At 40.5% G+C, this 21,065-nt stretch overlaps 1 protein-coding gene across 2 annotated transcripts in view; it reads left to right on the forward strand.

The window, feature by feature from the left end:
* Window positions 1-6,582: 6,582 nt before the first annotated feature.
* Nampt (nicotinamide phosphoribosyltransferase) overlaps window positions 6,583-21,065 on the forward strand; it is a 35,373-nt gene continuing 20,890 nt past the window's right edge. Inside the window, exons 1-4 of one of the 2 annotated variants that reach the window (XM_029562330.1) lie at window positions 6,583-6,820; window positions 15,462-15,618; window positions 18,457-18,560; window positions 20,630-20,758. In XM_029562330.1, coding sequence (XP_029418190.1) covers window positions 6,725-6,820; window positions 15,462-15,618; window positions 18,457-18,560; window positions 20,630-20,758 — 486 coding nt within the window. In that variant the 5' untranslated portion in view covers window positions 6,583-6,724. The remainder of the gene's footprint in view (window positions 6,821-15,461; window positions 15,619-18,456; window positions 18,561-20,629; window positions 20,759-21,065) is intronic. The other variant, XM_008830730.3, reaches the window with a different exon arrangement.

Here is a 21,065-nt window from a genome sequence, read left to right on the forward strand (position 1 = left end):
GGAAATTGTGAAGTGGTAGAGTTCACCTTCCTTTGGAGAAAGCACCCTCTCTCCAAGTTTCAAAGCAGGAAGAATGAGAGATAATATCTAAGGGACAGAAGGACCAACTTTTCTTTCCGTTTACTGGTATTTTTAGCCAAGATCTATAAAATACAACTGTGCCACTCCACACTTTTAGGTAAATTTACATTAAGAATAAGATGCAGAATGCAGAGAAGAAAGAATTAAAAGTATGCAATCTATCCAGAAAGGGAGCAAGCTCAAGGTTGTGGACAAGGAGAGTACAGTTGCTAAAGACATTAGCGCAATTATAAAGCCAAGCATTCTGCTTGGAGCAGTAGGAAAAAGATTACCTTGGGGACATTTTAGAAACTGGCTTCATTCCACCAACTGGGTACTAGAGTATGAAAGTGTAAGATCATTTAAAATTTTGTTTTGACTTATTTGTTTTTATTTTATGTGTATGAGTGTATCGCCCGCATGTTTGTAAAGTGCACCCATGTCGTGCAATGCCCATGGAGGACCAAAGAGGGTATCAGATCCCCTGGAGCTGGAATTACAGACAGTTGTTAAAAGCCATGTGGGTGCTGGGATTTGCCAGGTCTTCTGCAACAGCCAGTGCTCTTAACCTCTGAGCCATCTCTCCAGCCCCGTAAGATCATTTAAAATGTTTTCCCTTGAGAACACTACCGAGGCTTCCCTTAAGAAGCACCATGGAGGCAAGCGATTCGCCACATGAGATCACATAGGAAATGTCCCCAGGATTTGTTTCACCATGCTTGGTTGTCCTGATCCTTAGGGACTCCTGTTGCCATGGTCAAAGGAACCCAGTTACTGCTACAGCAAAGGACAGACCTTTGTGCTGTCCACAAGGTGCTGGTTGTGTAGACGTGTAGAATGCAACAGGCATGGGATCACAGAGGCTTCCACCAAAATTTCAAAGGAAAGCCCAAGAAGCCAAGCAATGTGTGACAGGGTTGAGATCAACCCAACAGCTCCTGTTGCTTGCTGCCACACCTCCCTACCATGTAGACTCTCCCTGTGGAACTGAAGCCAAAATAAATTCTTTCTTCCATAAGTTGCTTGGGTCATGGTGTTTTATCACAGCAACAAAAAAGTTAAGGATGACATACATGCTATATGAATAAAGCTATAAAAATACAGCAGAAAGAGGTCAGGTACATGGAACATTTGCCAAGGTAAGATGCAGGCAGAGTGCAGAGCCAGCCAAGAAAGCAGTCATGCAGGCTCTCCAAGCCCTGTGGGGTTCACAGCATATCAACATGTATCCCCAGATGCCAGGCATGGAGATCTAGGATTTAATGTTTGCTTTGCTGTGCCTGTTTGGCTTTAATCCTAACCCTCCTTTCTATACCCCCATTTCTCCTTTTCAGAGTAGGAATGCTTACCATATGCCATTGTATCTTGAAAGCTAAAAGTTTGTCTTGAGCTCTGAAGGGAATTTGGACTTGAGCTTTTGAGAAACACTGGAAATGTCAAGACACTGGGGACTCTTGGAGATGGAATAAATGCATTTTGTGTTATGAGAGGAACATGAATCCGCAGGGCAAGGGATAGGTTATGTTTTAATTATAAAATGCCCTCTACTGGCTCATATGTTGAAGGCTTGTCAGCTGGTGGTACTATTTTGAGAGGGGGTAGAAATGTTATGATATGGGACCTAGCTACAGGAATTAGGTAACTGAGGCCATGTTCTTGGGGGACATACCTTGTCCTTGACCCCATCCTCCTCTCCCCCCTCCACCACATAATCCACCATGATATACTCCCCAACTACAGGCCCAGAAACATGAGACCAAGTGATCATGGGCTGAAAACTTGGAAACGATAAGCCAAAATAAATCTTCCTTCTTTTAAATCATGTATCTCCAGTATTTACCACGGTGCCAACAGTCTAACCCACACGCCAAGCATAGAAGCCAAGTCATATTGGGGAAAATTCTGGTCTAGAGACAAAGGTGTTAAGAACAAAGTTAGGTGTACAAGGAGGGGAGTGAGTGAAGGAGAAAGCATGACGTAGTGATCGAGGAATGGACTGCTGCTGTGGTTTCAAGTGTGGAGCAGTTCTTGCTCTGTGGGAGTAGGAGTCATGAAAACTTGGGTAAGTGTTCTTTATCCAAGCCTTAGTTGCTCTGCAAAAGTTATTCCTGGAGAGAAGGGTTATATCCTCACAAAACCTTATATTGACTTCACAATCAAATGCTGAGTTTCTTAGGGATAATGAATTAACTCTGTGATTCTGTCTCCCCACACACAGATGCCAATCATGTCACAGCTGCTTAGGAAAATAATCAAAGCTAACAGAACATCCACATGGAGTCCTTGGTGCTTCTTCTGTGGTACAGTACTGCAAGGTGCTTACACATTCCTCTTGGACTGAATCACCTTGGGATTGGTTCTCTTCTCTGATTTCTACTCATTAGCAGGAATTTTCACTCTTTTGACATTGGGTTATTATGAACACTCAGCAACTTTTCAAGAACATTCTTTCTCTAATAAGGGCAAAATGATGTTCATTGCCTAATCGTACAAACAATAAACATGAAAACAGAAACATAAAAACCCAGGGCAGGAGAAGAGGAGAAAATATTTAGAATCATGTCAAGAAGAAAGGTCTTTTTAGTTCCACTTTTAACATAGAATTTATTTATAATTCATGAATTTTAAGTGTGGAATTCAATGAATGCTGGCAAATGTATGAAGTTGTATAACTATTATTCCATATAGTATGTCCCTCACACAAAAAAGACTCTTGGTATCCCTTTCCAGTTAATCTGCTTCCCTTAACTTCAGGCTCTGACAACCACTGATCTGCTTTCTTTTCAGATACTTTTTCTTTTCCTAGAATTTCATATTGAATTCACAGACATTTAGTTTTTCATGTTTAGCTTCTTCAGAAAAATCAGTCACATGCCACTGAGTATAAAAGCTGGAGAAAGTCAAAGAAAACATGTCTCACCCATCTGAATATCCTCTTACTTTTGATTCATCCTAAGTAAAAATACCCAAAGAAAATCAGGCTGTTATGCAAGTTACATTTTTTTCTAATACTTCTTAAAAATATATAATTATTAAACTTGAAATGCATATCTGGGTACCATTAATACTCATTTCATGATAAGCATATCTCATTTAGGAATGCACTAAATTAAAAGATCATGACATCCTCTAATATTTCTAAAAACCTTACTCTCAGCCATTGATTTAGACTGCTGAGTCTTTCTTATTTTATTTTTTTGGTCTTTTTGAGACAGGGTCTCCCTGTAGCCCCAGCTGTCATGGAACTCACTATGTAGATCAGGCTGGCCTTGAACTCATAGAGATCTGCCTGCCTCTGCCTCATGAGTGCTGGGATTAAAGGAGTGCGCTACCACGCCCGGCACGACTACTGAGTCTTAAGTAACTATCCATAAAATTTCTAGTGATAACTAAACCCTGAAACTAAACATTTTGGCTTTGCTTTCTATATTTATTTCCCATTTTATTTGGTTGGAATTAGAAAAAATATTAAAATATACAGGAAAACAAAAACATAACTAAAGAGACAGGGAAATCAAGAGAAACGTCATACACAGAATGGGAAGAAGTCCTACAGGGTGCGAGCTTTGCAGGGGAGTTTAACATCAGATAGATCAACTCAGTATTGCCATCAAACAGTGGATCAGGATAGCACAGCACCGTTAAGACATCAAAGAAGACTATGCCTTTTGGTAAACGAGGCTTTTTCTTGGGAAATTAGAATTCTAGGAGATTTATTTTATTTAAATAAGGAGAAGATCTGAGTTTAATTTTAATAAAGCTCCTGTTGTACACCCACCTCTGTGACAGCTGTTGCTAGCTGATGAACCAGGAAGTTGATGATGGAAGAGATGAGCAGTCAGGGTTTGGAGATTTGAGAGTTCCATACCTACTTCTCCACTATTTTTGGTTTTTGTTTTCCCTGAGGTGAAATTCCATCAGACTGGAATATCTGTGGTAACCTTCAAACACAAAGTGCATCAGAGGCTATCTGGAAAATAGGAGGGGGAAGAGTAACACCCGTTTGACCAAAATCCAAATTGTAGGTCTTTAATAGCACACTGATGACCAAAAACAGGAGCTGGATGCTCAATCTGTTGTGTTTGATTGCCTAACGGGTAGATTCATAGAATGATTCAGGGCTTTGAATAAGGAAGGAAGAATCTATTTTATTTGTGATGCGATGACCTATTAGAACCAGTTCCTCAGATCTTTTAAGCACTACTAAGTAAATATACTAAATTCTAGTTTAAAATTGTCTTTCAGGAGATGTCATTTCAAATGAAATCTTAGTTTTGTATTTGGTGATAATGTCATACCATAGTTCTAAACTCAAATTCATCCAAAATTGGTCTGGCCTAAACATAGTTGCATAAGAATGTCCCTAATTCTATTTTATCAATGTATGTAATTTTCTTTTTATATATATTTTTTAATTCTTATGAGTGTATTCCTGCATGTATGTAACTGCACCCATGTCATGCAATGCCTGTAGAGGTCAGAGGAAGGTCCTGGGTTTCCCTGGAACTGGAGTTCCAGATGGCTGTTAGCTACCATGCGGGTGCTGGGAATTGAATCCAGGTCCTCTGCAAGAGCAACCAGTGCTCTTAACCACTGAGCCATATCTCCAGCCCCACTAATGTGATTTTTCTATTGGTAGCAAGATTTCTGTGTTAGTCAGCTTTCTGTTGCTGTGACAGAATACCTGAGACAGTCAACTTTGAAGGCAGGAAAGGTTTATTTTGACTCATGATTTCAGATCTCAGTTGTCTGGCCTTGTTGCTGGGCAGAAGCATGTTCCAGAGGCCTTATGGTATTCAAGAAAGCAAAGACAGAGGGGAATGGGACAGGCTCCCAATATCTCTTTTAAGGACATAACCCCTCCCTCCCTTCCAATGAAAGGGTTTCCCCCTACCAGCCAGTCCCCAACTGTCACTTTGCACTGAGGTTAGAGGATTGCAGTCAACACTATTATATAGGAAACATTTAAGATCCAAACCCTAAAAACTGCATTCCTGTATTTGTTTTTTTTAAGACATGAGTCTTATGTGTAACCCTGGCTGGCCTGGAGCTCTATGTAAATCAGGCTGGTCTCAAACTCACAGAGATCTGCAAGACTCTGCTGGGACTAACACATATGCACCACCAAACTTCTCACTATTCCTCTGAAGATTGCTGTGGTTTTGAGCCAGTAATATTATCCAGGCAGTAATAATGTGTATATCACATTTAACAGCGTTGGTATATGTTAGCATTTTTACATTTTAAGCTTTTTCACTTAAAACAGCAAATTCAACTCAAAGATTGGAAGATCAAATTTTGCTTTTTAAAAAGTGCTACCATAAACAAAGCCTACTTTGTTATCAGAACCTTTTTTTTTTTCTGCAGAAAACAGCATAGAACAATGGTCAGTTGTGGATGCATGGATTCCAGGAAGCTACTAACTAGACGCACAGTCTGTACAGGTCCTGTGACAGCTTTCTTATGCTGATTTCCCCCAGCTACTTGAATCCTGTAAACCGTAATTTTATAAAATGCTATTGAACATGCAAAGGGCATCTTAGTTTTACGCAAAAATGCAGCTATCTATGTGAAACCTGAACAAGAGGATGGTCTCATGGAATTTGGGTGACGTCATCAGGGGTCATTTCACTTATTGGGGGTTACAAACTCTTTCCTAGTATTTAACGATTATAATGATATTTTGTTTTGTTTTGAACGGATCAGCTATTTGCTGATTGCTGACTTGGCTGGTTGCCTTTCACTTCGCAGCAATATTAGAGTCAGCTAGGTCTTATCCCTGCATTATTTGAGAAGGCTAAATTTAAACCTCCACCTTTCAATGCAGACTGTTTTCTACAGAGTCAAAACAGCCTTCAAAGGACCAAAGTGCTCAGCCATAGAGCGGGTAGGAAGGCACAGTCCCTGCGTCAGGTTAAAAGGGAACTCAGACCTCACATAGCTCCTCAGATTTTAAAGGGAGAGCTAATGGACCAGGAGCCACAAGAGGACTTGGGATCCCAAGGCTCCATCCTTCCTCCAAGCAGTAGACAAAGGTAGCTCAGCGTGTGGGGGCACCAGGAGGCGGCAGTGGGAGGCTCCTTGGCCCCAGCCGGGTGGCGTGACTCCAACCAGAATCGTAGGACAGGCGGGGACTGCGTAGGACAGGAGGAAGGTCCCGGCCGGGGCGGGCATACATGGTCCCCGCAGGAGGGGCGAGGCTGGGAACGCCCCGGGCCCCGCCCCCTGGCCAGGCCCCGCCCCTCGGAGCCGAGAACTGAAACCCAGGCGGGGACCTGGGTCACGCGCAGAGACAACGGGCAGCCGGGGGCCTCTGGGCGGGCGCCGCGGAGGAAGAGCGCGTGCCTCACGTCCGCCCGCTGCCCCGCCCCCACGCTGCGCACGCGCGGCCGCGCCCCGCCCCTCGTCCCCAGGGGTGGGCGGGGCACAGAGTCGAGCGGGGAGGCCGCGGGAGCGCCGGGCTGGCGAGTGCGCCTACCGCCGTCGCGTCACGGGCCCCGGCCCGCCCCCCCCCCGTGCTCCTTCCCCCCCACCACCACCCGCTCTCCCGCCTCCTCCGAACGAACGGTGACTTAAGCAACGGGGCGCAGCGAAACCCATTTTTTTCCTTCCTCGCAGCCGCGCCGGGGAGCTCGCGGCGCGCGGCCCCTCCGGCCCGAGATGAATGCTGCGGCAGAAGCCGAGTTCAACATCCTCCTGGCCACCGACTCGTACAAGGTGGAGCTGCAGCCAGGGGCTGCCTGCGGCGGCCGGGCTCGGGGTGCGGCGCGGGGCGGCCCGGGATGGGGCAGGTGGCGACGCCGCAGCAGCAGAGGTGGCTAAGGATGGAGCACGGGCGGAGGCGGGGCCTGCGGCGCGGCGGGGGCGCGGCCGGGAGCAGCGGGGTCCGCGGGCTGAGCGCACTCTGCGGCGGCGGCCTGCGCGCTGGCCCTGGTGGGCTGGCGAGGACCGGGCCCAGGAGGACCGGCTAGGTAACGGCCCCTGGCTGGCCAGGTACCCCTGCCGGGGAGGAGGTCCTGGCGGCGGCGCGCTCCGCGTCTAGCCGCTGGCCCCGGTGTGGAGGACAGATCTGTCGGAGCCGCGGTGGGCTCTGCGTCCCACTCTGCCGGGCTGTATTTCAAACTACTTTGCACCTAGCGATCTTCGTGCTGCAGAGTCCAGTGTGCTCTTATGTATAGGGTCTTTGCAGGATTTCTGTGAAAAGGAAAGTGAAACACGGGGAGGGGAAGGAACTGGAGTTTTAACCCTGGAGAATTTGGAGGGAGGGGAAGAGCACGTTGCTTTAAAATGCCTCTCGATTTGACTCCTGCCTTAATTTCATTTGAAACTCAGGTTAGAAAAGGAAGGAGCAGTGAAGGGCACATGTGCCTCGGTGATATGGAATAAACTGTCCTGGTCTTAGGATAAGTTTTGTTAGCTAAGATGCTTCAAAGGGACCAGGTCAGAAGGAACCCTCACTAGAATAAAATTTTAACTTTCAAGTTCAGGATTTTCTTAGGCATCATGGTTTTGAGTATGGTGATTAGGCATAATGCCGTCATGGTTTTTTGTTGTTGTTGTTTTGCTTTTTATTTTTTAACCCTATAATATTGACTTTTAGTTACTTAAATTCTAGTTTGCCCATTTCTTTATAATCTGTTCATTATAGATAGGTTAGTTTTCATTTAAATAGAGCCAGGATTTATCAACAGGTGGTCTTTCAAATGGAATTTAAAAGAGGAAATCTCTCGTGTTGCAAGATCATTATAATTTCAAATGTGGTGCTTCATTTGACTCTAAAGTCTGCTTGATTTCGTTCAGTTGAGGTGTTTTGAGGATCCTTGGTAGAGATTTTAGAATGGTCTCATGGTTTTGTAGCATTTCCTTAAATATGTTTAAATAATTTTCAGATCTTTTACTGTATTATTTGTGAAGTGATTGAATTTTAAATGGGAAAAAACAGTAGCGAAGTTCCTCTTGTCATAAATACCAAATTACTTTAAACAGCAGTTTGAGGTGGTGTTTGAGGATGTTTTCAGTTAGTGAATAACTTTGGTGTTTTCTAATCTAGCAAGTCATACTTAGCTGCACTATAATTTGTGTATCATAAGTTTTATTTCTGCCCATTCTCAGCAGGTGACATAAAATATCATTTTTGCCTTTTTTATCATAGGTAGAAAGGTGGCAGGAATGCTGAGTTTGAGGTTAAAAGTAATGAAACTTTTTTGGGAGGTGGAGCTTACATAAGGCTACATACTCGTGTCAGTTCTTAAAATTTCTCGACCAGGTGGAAGAGAACCTAGTAGCTTGGGTGTGTTGAAGAGATTTCCTCAACATTGCAAAATCAGATCCCTTGGCAGCCAAGCACATAGTAAGGAACACCTGAGATATATTTTTGCTGTGTTTTTAAGAGCAGGCAGAACAGTTTGGGCCAACAGAGGAGCATTTGAAGTATACATTCATGTTTGTAATCTCTCGTTTCATTGTATATAGTAAGGAACTAAAAACACAGGCAAATGTAGTTCTTCAGTTTTCATCGTGGGTTCCTTTTCTGTAAAAGGGCCTACTCAAATCTGTAACCCTAAGAGTTAATCATCTGTATTTCCAGAGTAGCTTAAGGCACAATTGGGTGCTAGGTTGTGGTTACATGGAGCTAGCCCAGCTAAGGAAAATGGATTTGCAGTGCTTGAGTAGCATTTGAAACATTTTGTAAAGGAGACAAGGTTTGTTTTTTTAAACTCACTCTTGGGGTAGCTACTGACTGGTTTCTGAATAACTGGGAAGTATTGAAAGATGCTTTTCTGTTGTCCCACATAGAAATTCTACAAAACTATATACATTTTGTTTGTAACAAACTACAGCAGAAAATATTTTTAACGTTTGTGAACATTTTATCTGTAGCAGATTAATAGCAGGATCCACAGAAGTAATCCTTGAGCATTGTAAATCAGATCCCACATTAGTGATGAAATGTGCTATCCAGTATAGCTTGCTTCTCAAGAGGCCTCTTACAAGTTGACTATCTAGAACATGCAGCACATTTTCAACCATTCATTTAGTAAATAGTGGAGAAGACAGTGGGGGAACAACAGCCTTTTACAATCCAGGTTGAAAGAAGGTTGATTTTTAGAGAAGGTTCAAAGAACTGTAGAACTTAACATGTAGTAATGGAGCAGTCATCATGTTGCTTTCTCTAATGGCCAAGTAACAAATCTTGGCTGTTTGAGCTTTATTGCAGAAAAGATTTGGAGAGGAATGAGAGTCATCATATGACTAAGTTAGTTCTGCCTGTTGTGGCCTGGTGCCTTCCTCTCCACTGTTCTTGTATTTTAGGCCTCTTTCTCTAGCAGCTCCCATGGCACCTGAGCCCAGTGATACGGAGTGGGACTGCTGGGACTCTGCATTTTTCTGTATCCTCAAAGACACATACGTGTGCTGGGAATCGGAGCACTCAGGAAGTAGAGGCTGGGAGGATCAAGAGTTTAAGGCCATTTTGGCTACCTTGTAAGTCCAGGCCAGCCTGAGCTACATGAGACCTTAACTCAAAAAAACCCCCCCCACAATTTACATATATATCCCCGTAAGCTGTAAGTTGTAGGGAAAACTTGGGTATTAGAAATAAACTGTTGGGCAGGCACTATTGCTAAGTGGGTAAAAAGTGTTTGCTGTCAAGCCTTATGACCTGAGTTTGATCCCCAGGACCCACGTGGTGAGAGGAAAGAACTACAAATATTTATAAAATGAGTGGTGCTTCAGCATCAAATAGCAATTAACTAATTTCTTTTTTTTTATTATTTTTATTTTATGTGTTTGAGTGTATTGCCTACATGTATGTGAGTGCACGGGTGTTGTGCAATGCCATGGAGGTCAGAAGAGGGCTTCGGATTCCCCTGGAACTGGAGTTAAGGATGGTTCGTAGCCGCCACGTGGGTGCTGGGAATTGAACCCGGGTCCTCTGCAAGAGCTATCAGTGCTTTTAACCACTGAGCCATGTCTCCAGCCCTGCAATTAACTGTTTTCTAGAGCAGCAGATTTCCAGGGCTCCACAACCTTAAACAATAACCTTTAAAAAAGAAGCAGTTAGGATTTTTCTTGTTTCTTGTGCGTTAGCTATGGAGAGGCAGAAGTCTTAGCCAGTATGTGGCTACTGAATCCTTTTCTAATGCCCTTAGGTATTTTATGGATAGTATAACTTGGTCTGTGACCTTGGATGTTATTCCATCTTTTTTTTTTTAATCTTGGCACTTGATTATTTCTTAACAGTTGAAATAAAAGTGTAACTGAATACTACTTGTAGTAGTTTCCTTTAGTGACTTGGTGCCATTGCTGAAGGAAAGATCTTGGGAATACATCGGGTCAGCCTTAGGAACACCTAGAGAAGCATCTAGAGAAAATTTCACCTATCTCCCCCCAGAAAAATTCTGTTTATCTTAAATCAGCCTCTTTCTCTCTCTCTCCCTCTCTCCCTCCCTCTCCCTCCTTCCCCCCCCCTCTCTCACCCTCACCACAACTGGCACACTAGAGCAAGGATATTGAGCCTTGTGAATGTACTTTTGATACAGTTGCTTGACCAGCACTCCACATTGGAAAAGGTTGCCCCTTGTTCTAAACTTAGAGCCAGAACCTTTTTGTTCCAGGTGTTGAAAGTCATGTAGTTAATATCTAGTATCTGACCCTTTTCGAAGCATTTTTTAGGCCTTACCTTTTCTTAGGAAAGTCAGTCACAGAACTGTGAATCTTAAGTTCTACTAAAGAGCTATATTTATGGGGTCTGTGTTCTTCACCATGTGCCTAGTGATGGAAAGGCGATGCTCTGCTAGCCATAGGTCCCTGCCAGTTTGGGAAACATTTTAGTGGTAAGGTTACCTAAGATTGTTATCAGATGTTTTCTGTTTTATCTACATCTAGTGAAGAATTTTATATTTATTGTAGAACCATTTTCTATAATGATAGAAATCAGAGCAGTGCAAAAAGGTAACATGATTCAATAACTTCGGTTTTGTATTCGCTTTTAATTCTGAGTACTGTGAAACTGCTTGTTAGTTAGTATTTGATAACACTTAAAACTAAGCTTGTGATATTCCCTGTTCATTCTTTCCATAATCTTCACTGTCTCAGTAAATGGCCCCCTTTCTTGGGGAAAGAATTGAGGTGGGGTCTTGTTATATACCCCTGACTGGCCTTGGACTCAAAGCAGTCCTCTGCTTCATTTGAGTGCTGGGATCACAGGTATGTGCCACAACGTCTGGCTTACATGGTACCCTTATTAGCCCAGTTGCTCGAGCCAAAACTCTTAGGAAGCATCTTTAATTCTGCCCTGTTATTATTTCTGAGACCAATCCATCAGCCTAATTCTCCTTTTCCTCTAAAGTGCTAGGCTTGTTTTCTCATCTGACTTAGTTGTGGGCAGAACTGTTCTGTTTCTGCTCTGAACATCCTGTAATCCATACTCTACTTTTTGCTTGACTGATCATTTTGTTTTATTGTGTATGTACATGGGTGCTGTGGAGGCTAGAGGTCAGTGTCAGTTGTCTCAGTCACTCTGCAACTTATTTTTGAGACAGAGTCTCACAGAGCCCAGAGTTTACTGACTGGGCTAGACTGGCTAGCCAGCAAGCTCTAGGGATCTTCCTGTCCCTCCTCCATGTTGGGGCTCCAAAATCAGGTCCTCAGGCTTATTGGTCATACACTTTTCCAGCCGAGCCATCTCCATAGCCTCCTAGCTGGGGATAAGAGATGTAGCTCAATGTTAGAGTGTATTCTTAACATATGTAACAGCCTGTGTTCAATCCCCAGTGTGGGGAGAAAAAAAAAAAGTGAAGGGTTGGAGGGAGGCTCAGCAGTTAAGCGTACTGGCTGCTCTTGTAGAAGACTCAGGTTCAAATCCCAGCACCCACATGGTGTCTAACAACTGTCTGTAACTCCAGTTTCAGGGGATCCAACACTCGCTTCTGGCCTCTGCAGGCACAGCACGGTGCACTTACATACATGCAGGCAATACACTCATACACATAAAATAAAAATAATATATTTTTTAAAGTGAATCAGATTATATTCACCCTGACTTACAGCATAAAGGTTTCCATCAATGCTTGGTGCACAGGCAAGCTCCAGTAGCAGCCTATATCTATGTAAGATCTTACCTACTCCTGACCTTACCTGCATGTGTGTAAGTGCACCTGTGTAATGCAGTGAATTACTGTGGAGGTCAGAAGAGTGCATTGGATACCCCATAAGTGGTGTTTCGGATGGTTATCAACCTTAAATTCTTACACTAAGCTACAAGAGTCTTTAGGATAAAGCCAACGTACTGAAACTGAGATTGTATATCCAAGAAGACATTGACTTTTCTCAACTTATTTATGTGAACAGTGGTCACCTGTGAAACATGGTCCACAAAGATGGCTTCCACAGTTGCCAAGACCCACTTACACCTTATATCTTAAAGCTCTATTTCTGTTCTTTCCACTGCACAAATATACGTTACTCTTCCCATCATTTTTTATTTGTAAAATATTTTAGTGTGGTGAAAACACTAAAATAAAATCGAAATTCTAGTATTTTAAAATTTTTAAACAAAAGTAGGTATATTTTTAACATTGGCTCTTAGATAAGTTCATGGAAATTTGTGCTAAAACCCCTTCACATTTTTTAACTCATTAAGATTAAATGTTGCATTGTATAGGGACTTATTATCCAATTAGGAGACAGACGGAGGGAAAAAATGACAAAATGGGAGGGTTCTGGGTTTTTTTTACATTTTTTAATTGTGTTTTTATTTACATATGTATGTGAGTGGGTACACTTGTGCCATAGTGCACACGTGGATGTCAGAAGATGACTTGGAGAGTCCATTTTCCTTCTACCGTGTGGATCCCAGGGATCAATTAGGTCATCAGGTTTAGCAGCAAGCACCTTTACTCCCTGAACCCAAAACTGTTTGTTTGGGGTTTTTTTTTATTTGCTTTTCATTATTTATTTTTGCTGTTTCTTTCATCCAGGCTTCTGTAGAACACTGTGACCGTTAAAAGGGATTCTTCCTCAGTACCTCTTAATTGCATTAAAAAAATGGTCTGAGAAGATTGACTACTAGCAAACCTACCACATTAGTTAGTAGTAGTAGTAGTAGTAGTAGTAGTAGTAGATCCAAAATGCTCCAAAATATAAAACTATTTGAGTGTGGATGTGATATGGGCAAAATTCCATCCCTGATTTCATAACAGATGGCAGTCAAAATATAGGTGTATTCAAAATACAGGGGCTGGGAAGGTAGGTCAGTCAGTAAAGTGCTTGGCTGTATGGGCATGAGGACCTGAGTTCAGTGTCCAGCAGCTACAATGAAAAGGCCAGGCATGTAGGCAAATACTTGTAATCCCAGTGCTGGGGAGGCAGAGGCAGAAGGAGTTCTAGGGCTTGCTGGCCAGCCAGTCTAGCTGAGTTGATAAATTCCAGGTTCACTGAAAAACAGTCTCAGAAAGATACCCGACATCGGTTTTTGTGTGGTCCCTGCATACAGCAAAACTACACATGCACCACAAAAATTAGAAAAATATCTCTCTTAATGGTGTATGCGAAATAAATGAATTTTGTGTTTAGAAAGTTCTATCCCCAAGATAAAAGTATAAGCAAGCTGGGAGTGGTGGCACACACCTTTAATCCCAGCACTTGGGAGGTAGAGGCAGGCAGATAGATCTCTGTGAGTTTAGGCCAGACTGGTCTACATAGTGAGTTCCAGGACAGCTGGGGCTACAGGGAGACCCTGTCTCAAAAAGACAAAAGAAAAAAAAAAGTATAAACAAGTATTCTAGAACTCCTTTAGAATATAATTTGTGTCTCCAAATGTCCTTCAGTGTGAATCCATCCACTGGGGCCTGCTTAACCTACCTAGAATCCCATGTTTGAAAGAGACTGACTCTTCCCCTCCCAGCAGCCATCTGTTGCCACAGTTTCCTTAGGTGGGATTGGAGCATCTTACCCCTTTCCTCATGCTAGAATTTTTTTTCTGGTTTGAGCTTACATGGGGCTTATGCATTCTGTCACCATTGCTGTGAGTTCATATGAGTAACTGATCAGCTGTCTGGAAAAACTCAGTTTCTTTAGGTGTTAGAATTTTTTTCCACCCCCTCTTCTGCAATGAACCCTGAGCCTTAGGAGGTAGACGTTTGATATAGGCATCCTATTGAGGGATAAGCACTCTGCAGCCTCTTGTTCTCTGCATGTTGACCAGTTGTGGGTTTCTGTATTAATCACCATCTGTTGCATAAGGAAACTTCTCTGGTGGGAGCTTGAAAGATACTTTAATCTGTGGGTATAACAGTAAGTCATTAAGAGTTAGTTTAATACAATAAATATTTAGTAGAAAAGTAGTATTAGGTTCTCTCCTGGGTCCTGTGAGCTGTCTAGCCTCAGGTTCCTAAGCCTGATACCAATGTCAGGTATGGGTTCTATCGTAGGAAGTGGACCTTATATCCAATTAAAAGGAGGTTGGTTACTCCCATTATATTTGTGTCACTGTTGCACCACTGAGCATATCTTACCAGGCCAGTTGTTATTTTAGTTCACAGAATTCACAACTGGGTGAGGAGGATGATTATTTTTTTTTTCTTTCGGTAGCATGCATAGCACCTTCCAGCACTATGAATGCTAGCCAGTAGAGAGATGAGGCTTTGAAGTCAGCACCAGCTTGATTTCTCCTTGTTTGTGCTACAGCTCATGTATGTAGTGTCTTCCACAGTAGGGTATTACCATTCAGTTCTGGTGTGTAACCAAGAGCAGGAACAATGGCCAGTATTGTTTGAGGGTCTATAGGTCCCCTGATCAACAGCGTCTAGAGAGGGAGTCCATTCCTGGCGTTAAGGAGGAGTTTTGTTTTGTTTTGTTTTGTTTTGTTATTAGTCTATGATGTCTAGAAAGGGCAGTGTCCCCCTGCTATAGGCTAATGCTTTTAATCTCTTTATGATATATGTATATATATTTTAAGAAGCGTCTGCAGTGGTGTAGGGTTCCATATGGTATTTTCTAAAGGACTTTAGTGTTACTTATTCCTACCCATACTATACTCCCTCCTCTGCCATGCCCTCCCATTCCCTACCCCATATAACCCTTCCTACTGTAATGTTGCCCTTTCCCCTTCATGTCATTGCATTCTACCATTGGTCCCAGGAAGCTTCCCCCCACACACATACCCATGGCAGATTATTAGTTTCTTGACCTCTGTATATTTTGATTTTTAAGATAAAGAATTATTAAAAATATTATAAATTATATACTTACTTCTTTCTCTGTGCAACCAGGAGGGGAAAAGTTGATCATTAACAAATAGAAATACAAATTCTCTGACTTGAGAATAATTTCAGGCTTTGTCTTTGGGGCTATAATTCTACTCTTGGTGTCTTCTAACTAAAATATTTTTCTTTATACAGGTTACTCATTATAAACAATATCCACCCAACACAAGCAAAGTTTATTCCTACTTTGAATGCCGTGAAAAGAAGACAGAAAACTCCAAAGTAAGGAAGGTGAAATACGAGGAAACAGTATTTTATGGGTTGCAGTACATTCTTAATAAGTACTTAAAAGGTATTGCTTTTCCCAGTACATTTAAAACACTGCTTTTATGTAACTTCATAATTTTTTTCTGTACTATTATTTTATTTGAAGTAACTTTTTGAGTAATCCTATCTTAATATTTAATTTTTGTAGATCACCACTTCAGGAGTTATTTTGGAAGTTTTTGGTTTTGCTTTTGGTACAGAATCTCACTCTGTAGCCTGGTTTTGGCCTCTGGCTTACTGTGTTAATCCAGATTGGCCTTAAACTCACAACAGGCCTCCTGTCTCAACCTCTAAGAACTGATATTACAGGGTCAATCTACCACTATGCCTGACTTATTTTGGAAAAATTTTAATCTGTTAATTTGAATGCAATAAATCTTAGAATTTGGTACGTATGTTTGATATTTTAAATTTAAGAACGGTTTTCTGAAACTGATGAGTTTTCATAAAAATTTAGGAAAGTCAGTAACATTATTTGCTAATAGACATTAGTTATTAGCATAGAGTAAGATTTATCAATCTGGAAATTCATTTTGAATTATGATAACAATTCTAAGTAGAATATTTTTTATTGCTTAGTTTTACCTTAAAGATTCATTTTTTCAAAACTATATATCAACAGTTATAAATACATTTTCAAAATGGGAATTTTCAAGGGTTGCGTGTTGAAGCTATTTCTAGTGTATTTTGTAATGGAATTTCAAGGTAGGGAAACAGTTAAAAAGCTTGTATACATCTTGAAAGTTTTGCAACAAAAATAATCTCAGTTGAGGACAGATGAAGTTTAATTTAATGCAAATGATATCTGACTTAAGGTCAAATAGCTCAGACATGCTATATTACTTAATACCTAGCTAGGTATCAAAAGTGCTTCCTGAAAAGACTGCACATGATGTCTTAAATGAATTTTTTAGTTAATCTTGGGTTGTTTCTTAAGGATGGTACATTTTAATTCAGTTCTACAGCTTAAAAGCTTAGGAAATTATTATGTGTGGTTAATTACAAGTAAGTTGTATTGATTGCCTCTTCTAGACCAGAGTTTAAACTTTTGCCATTCTCAATCCCTTTTACCTGAGAAATGTTTTCACAATCCTGAGTTCATAAGTGTATAAAATAAGTATACAAATCAAACATTTGCTGATAGCAGTAACATAAAAAAATTTATTGTAAAACAGTTCTTTGGTGTACATCTAATTTTATTGCTTTATTAGTGTATGCTTATTTTTACGTAAAGAATTCAGTCTTGGCTGAATATTTGATGCTGCAGAATGTAAACGATCTTCAATGTTTCTCAAATTGATCAGTATTTTGATTTTATAATCACCAGTGCTGAGAACATTGCTTCGTATAATTATGTAGTAGAAATAGCAGAAGTATGTTTAGGGCCATTTCAGAAATTGATGGACATTATGTCTTAGTCCCAAGCCAAAATTCATTGAACAATTTTTTAATGAACCTCAAATCAGAAGAAAAAAAATGCTCAAACAGCATTTTTAATTAATTTATTTTTATTTTATGTGTGTTTGGCCTGCATGTATATAAGTGCACCCGTGTTATGGGTTCCTCCACAGGCCAGAAGAGGGCATCAGATCCTCTGGAACTGGAGTTACAGACAGTTGTTAGCTGCCATGGGGTGCTGGGAAATGAACCCAAGCCCTCTGCAAGAGCAGCCAGTGTTCTTAATCACTGACCCATCTCTCCAGCCCCAACTTTTTAAAAATTTTGTTGTTGTTGTTTTACAAACAGCATTTTAAAAAATCTAACATTCCAACACAGTTCTTACAAATACAGACAGGCTTGATTCTACATATTGAGGAATGACAGTAGGAAAATATTAAAAGTGTGGTTTTTATAATTAAACCACTATATAGGGTCTTAGAACTTTGCATGTCCAGTAAAACTACTACAGTTTATACCATGTAATAGTCCAGAATCTGACTCAGTGTGTTTTAGGCAGCATTTGTGACAGTGCAAGGTAGGAGGAAAAGCACATGCAGTGTTCATGCAGCGTGTGTTCAAAACCAAGACTGCAATGAACTCACAGGATCAACACAAGCAAACATTTTCAGAGACACCTTGTTTGAATCTGAATTAATTTTTGATCATTGTACATTCAGAAATTTTTTATGTTGCCATATTTTATAGCCCTTCCCCACTTCAGATATGTATCCCTGTCAGACAGTTTAAAAAACTGCCCTTGGCCAGTGTTGTCATAAATGGTTGTATATCTTAACTCATTTATTCTTCATAACCAACCATTATCCTCATTTTACATTTAAGAAAAGTTGACTAAAAATGTATGGAAGAGACAAAAATTTAGTGATTGTGTACATTACCAGCCCCAAAGACATATCTTTTATGAATAATTTTAGATGGTTCACTTGGAAAATGTAAGGCACTTCTCATCACTTCAAATTTAAAGAATATCTAAAGCATTAATGTTAATTTATTGTGGTGTTTGGGTTTTTTTTTTTGTTGTTGTTTTTTAAGCAGAATACTATGCAGGTACTTTTCGATTACCTACCTGCTTTTTTGTTGTAGTTTTTCAAAGCAGAGTCTCACTGTGTAACCCAGCCTGGCTTCAGACTCATGATCCTCCTGTCTCAGCTCCTGAGTAGTACAGTTACAAGCCTTAGCCTCCATGCCTGGCTGCCCGTGTGCTTTTGAAATAAATAATTAACATGTATGCCTAAAGTGAATGACTGGAAGTACAGGCTCCTTTTCTGATCTTGCTCTTGACTCTGGATGAGTTGATCCTCTGTATTAATATAGAATGGATAAAAGAGCTAAAGACATCACTGTGCTATCTGAGCAGTTCACAAAATGCCTTTAAGAATGTAATGAAGCATATATATCCTTTCAGGTAAAGTAGTGACCAAAGAGAAGATCCAGGAGGCCAAAGAAGTGTACAAAGAACATTTCCAAGATGATGTCTTTAATGAAAAGGGGTGGAACTACATTCTTGAGGTAAAAAGTGATGCCATCTTTTGATCTGTTTTGGTTTTGTATTTAATTCAAAATTTCTGACTATGGAATTTGAATAGGTTACGCTATGATTATGGCTGTTTTCCACTCCTGATCTGAATATAATGACAATTTGAGACATTCTTAGGAAAAATTAGAGGTGACATTTAATTTCTCCCTCATAGTGTGAATCATTAACATATAAAGTCTTTAAACATTTATACTTAGAAAGATCTAAGTACTATGTTATGTGAGTTAGAATTTAAATAACATTTTTTAGAAAGGTAATTTAGAACATAGCTGGAAAATAAACTTAGAACATGGAAGTACACTAATAGTTAAGAAAGGGCAGGTTATTTGGCGATTTCTAAAGTGATTTCTACTTCTTTAACTGAAAATGAATGTCTCAGTCTATTACTATGTAATAATTCTGGGAAATTTCCCTCACTGAATTTAGAGTAGTTTCGTGTAGATCCACAAAGTTATCTTTATTCTTCATTGTATTGTAATGTGTAATATCTAGTATTTGGAATCTGTTGCTTAAATTTCTGAGCATCTAAACACTGAGAATTGAGTTACAAGACCTGATTGTCCTCTGGTGGGTTTCATTTTGTTTTTGTTGTTGTTGTTGTTGCTGTTTTGGTATTTTTGAGATGGGCTCCCTGTAGATCCATCTAGCCTGGAACTTGCTATGTAGACCAGGCTAGCCTCAAACTCACAGAGACCCTGCCTGCCTCTGCCTCCTCAGTGCTGGGATTAAAGGCAAGCGCCACCACGCCTGGCGCTCTGGTAGTTTCTATATTACTAAACTACACTGGGATTGGAATCAGTCAGCATTTCGCAATGTTATATTAATTTATGTCACACAGATGAAAATCTTGTATGTTGTACAATGTGCCAAGCACATAGTAATTAGAAGTACCTTTAACTTTCAAGCTTATGTTAAAATGAATGAGGTTTGTTATGAGGATGAATTTGCAGTAAGTTAGGTGCTATAATTTATTACTGTGATTTCCAGTGGCCAGTCTTTTAATGATATATTCAGAAAATCTTAGGGTTCACTAGACATAATCTTGTTTGGCTCCATTTTAGGCCAGAAATTGTAAAACAGTATTCTGATGTTTCATGATGCCTCTAGTGTTTTTTTTACTGTGCTTAGTTTTCTAATTTCTGTGACAGCTTCCTTTTTTTTTTTTTCTTTTTTTTTCTTTTTTTTTTTTTTTTTTAAGAGGCAGGATCTCCTGTAGCCCCATCTAGCCTGGAACTCACTATGTAGACCAGGCTGGCCTTGAACTCACAGAGATCTGCCTGCCTCTGCCTCCTAAGTGCTGGGATTAAAAGCATGTGCCGCCATGCCCAGCAGGGAAGGATTTCTGTAAGTTTGCTTTTACCCAAGGGTTAACCAGCCACAGCTTTGAATTTGAAAAGGGTGAGTATGGAGTACAGCTGAAGACCTAGTAAAGTATGAGGAAACAATCACCTGCTTCCTATTGGAGAGAAATACTGCATTAATAGGAAGTCACACACCTCAGACTTAGGCATTCTTCATGCTTTCACATCTATTGCCAGAATAAAATAAAACTTAAAATTCTTCTGCACTGATCCTTCGCTCTCTCTGTTTTCTCTTGTTCTTTAATGCCAGTCTTTCATCTTTCCATCTTTAGCCTTTCTTTTATGAAAATGACCTTTGTAGAACTAGTTAATTGTTGGTGGACTATTCTTAGAATATGTTACAATAAATTTTTCTTTTTTTTCTGAGTGGAAAAAATACTGGTTTTGATCATTTTTTTTTATACTTCTCAAGTGGTAGGTGTTCTTAGCATAAACACCTAACAGCTTTGGCTTAAGAATTAGATCAGTGCTTAAAATTGTTAATAATTTTCACTAATAAAAATTTTGATTTTATTTAGAAGCTAGAGCATATTTGACTAAATTATTGCTAATGATGTAACATCTGTTATTTCTGTAACAATAAAATTGAACTTATACAGTGTAAAGAATCTTAATAACAAGGCAATTGCATATCATCTGCTGAGTGAATGAACAGATGGATTCATTGTTGTCTCCTGCAGAAATATGATGGTCGTCTTCCAATTGAAGTCAAGGCTGTTCCTGAGGGCTCTGTCATTCCCAGAGGAAATGTTCTCTTCACAGTGGAAAACACAGATCCAGAGTGCTACTGGCTTACAAATTGGATTGAGGTGAATTGGTTTTTCTGCTTCTTTCAGAATTCTGTTTTCGTAATAATTGAGGCTGAAAACCAATGAACTGAGAATTTTGGTAAGAGTTTGTTATTAGTAGAGATGTATAATCTACAGTTAAAAGCGAGTGTGGTGGCACATGCCTTTAATCCCAGCACTTGGGAGCAGAGGCAAGGAGACCTCTGTGAGCTCAAGGCCAGCCTAGTCTACATAGTGAGTTCTAGGTTAGCTGGGGCTACAGGGAGACCCTGTCTGAAAAAAGACCAAAGAATGAATAAATAAAAATCTACAGTTAATCTGGGGACAC

Source organism: Nannospalax galili, unplaced genomic scaffold, assembly GCF_000622305.1.
Source record: "Nannospalax galili isolate Female #2095 unplaced genomic scaffold, S.galili_v1.0 scaffold312, whole genome shotgun sequence".
Lineage (NCBI taxonomy): Eukaryota > Metazoa > Chordata > Mammalia > Rodentia > Spalacidae > Nannospalax > Nannospalax galili.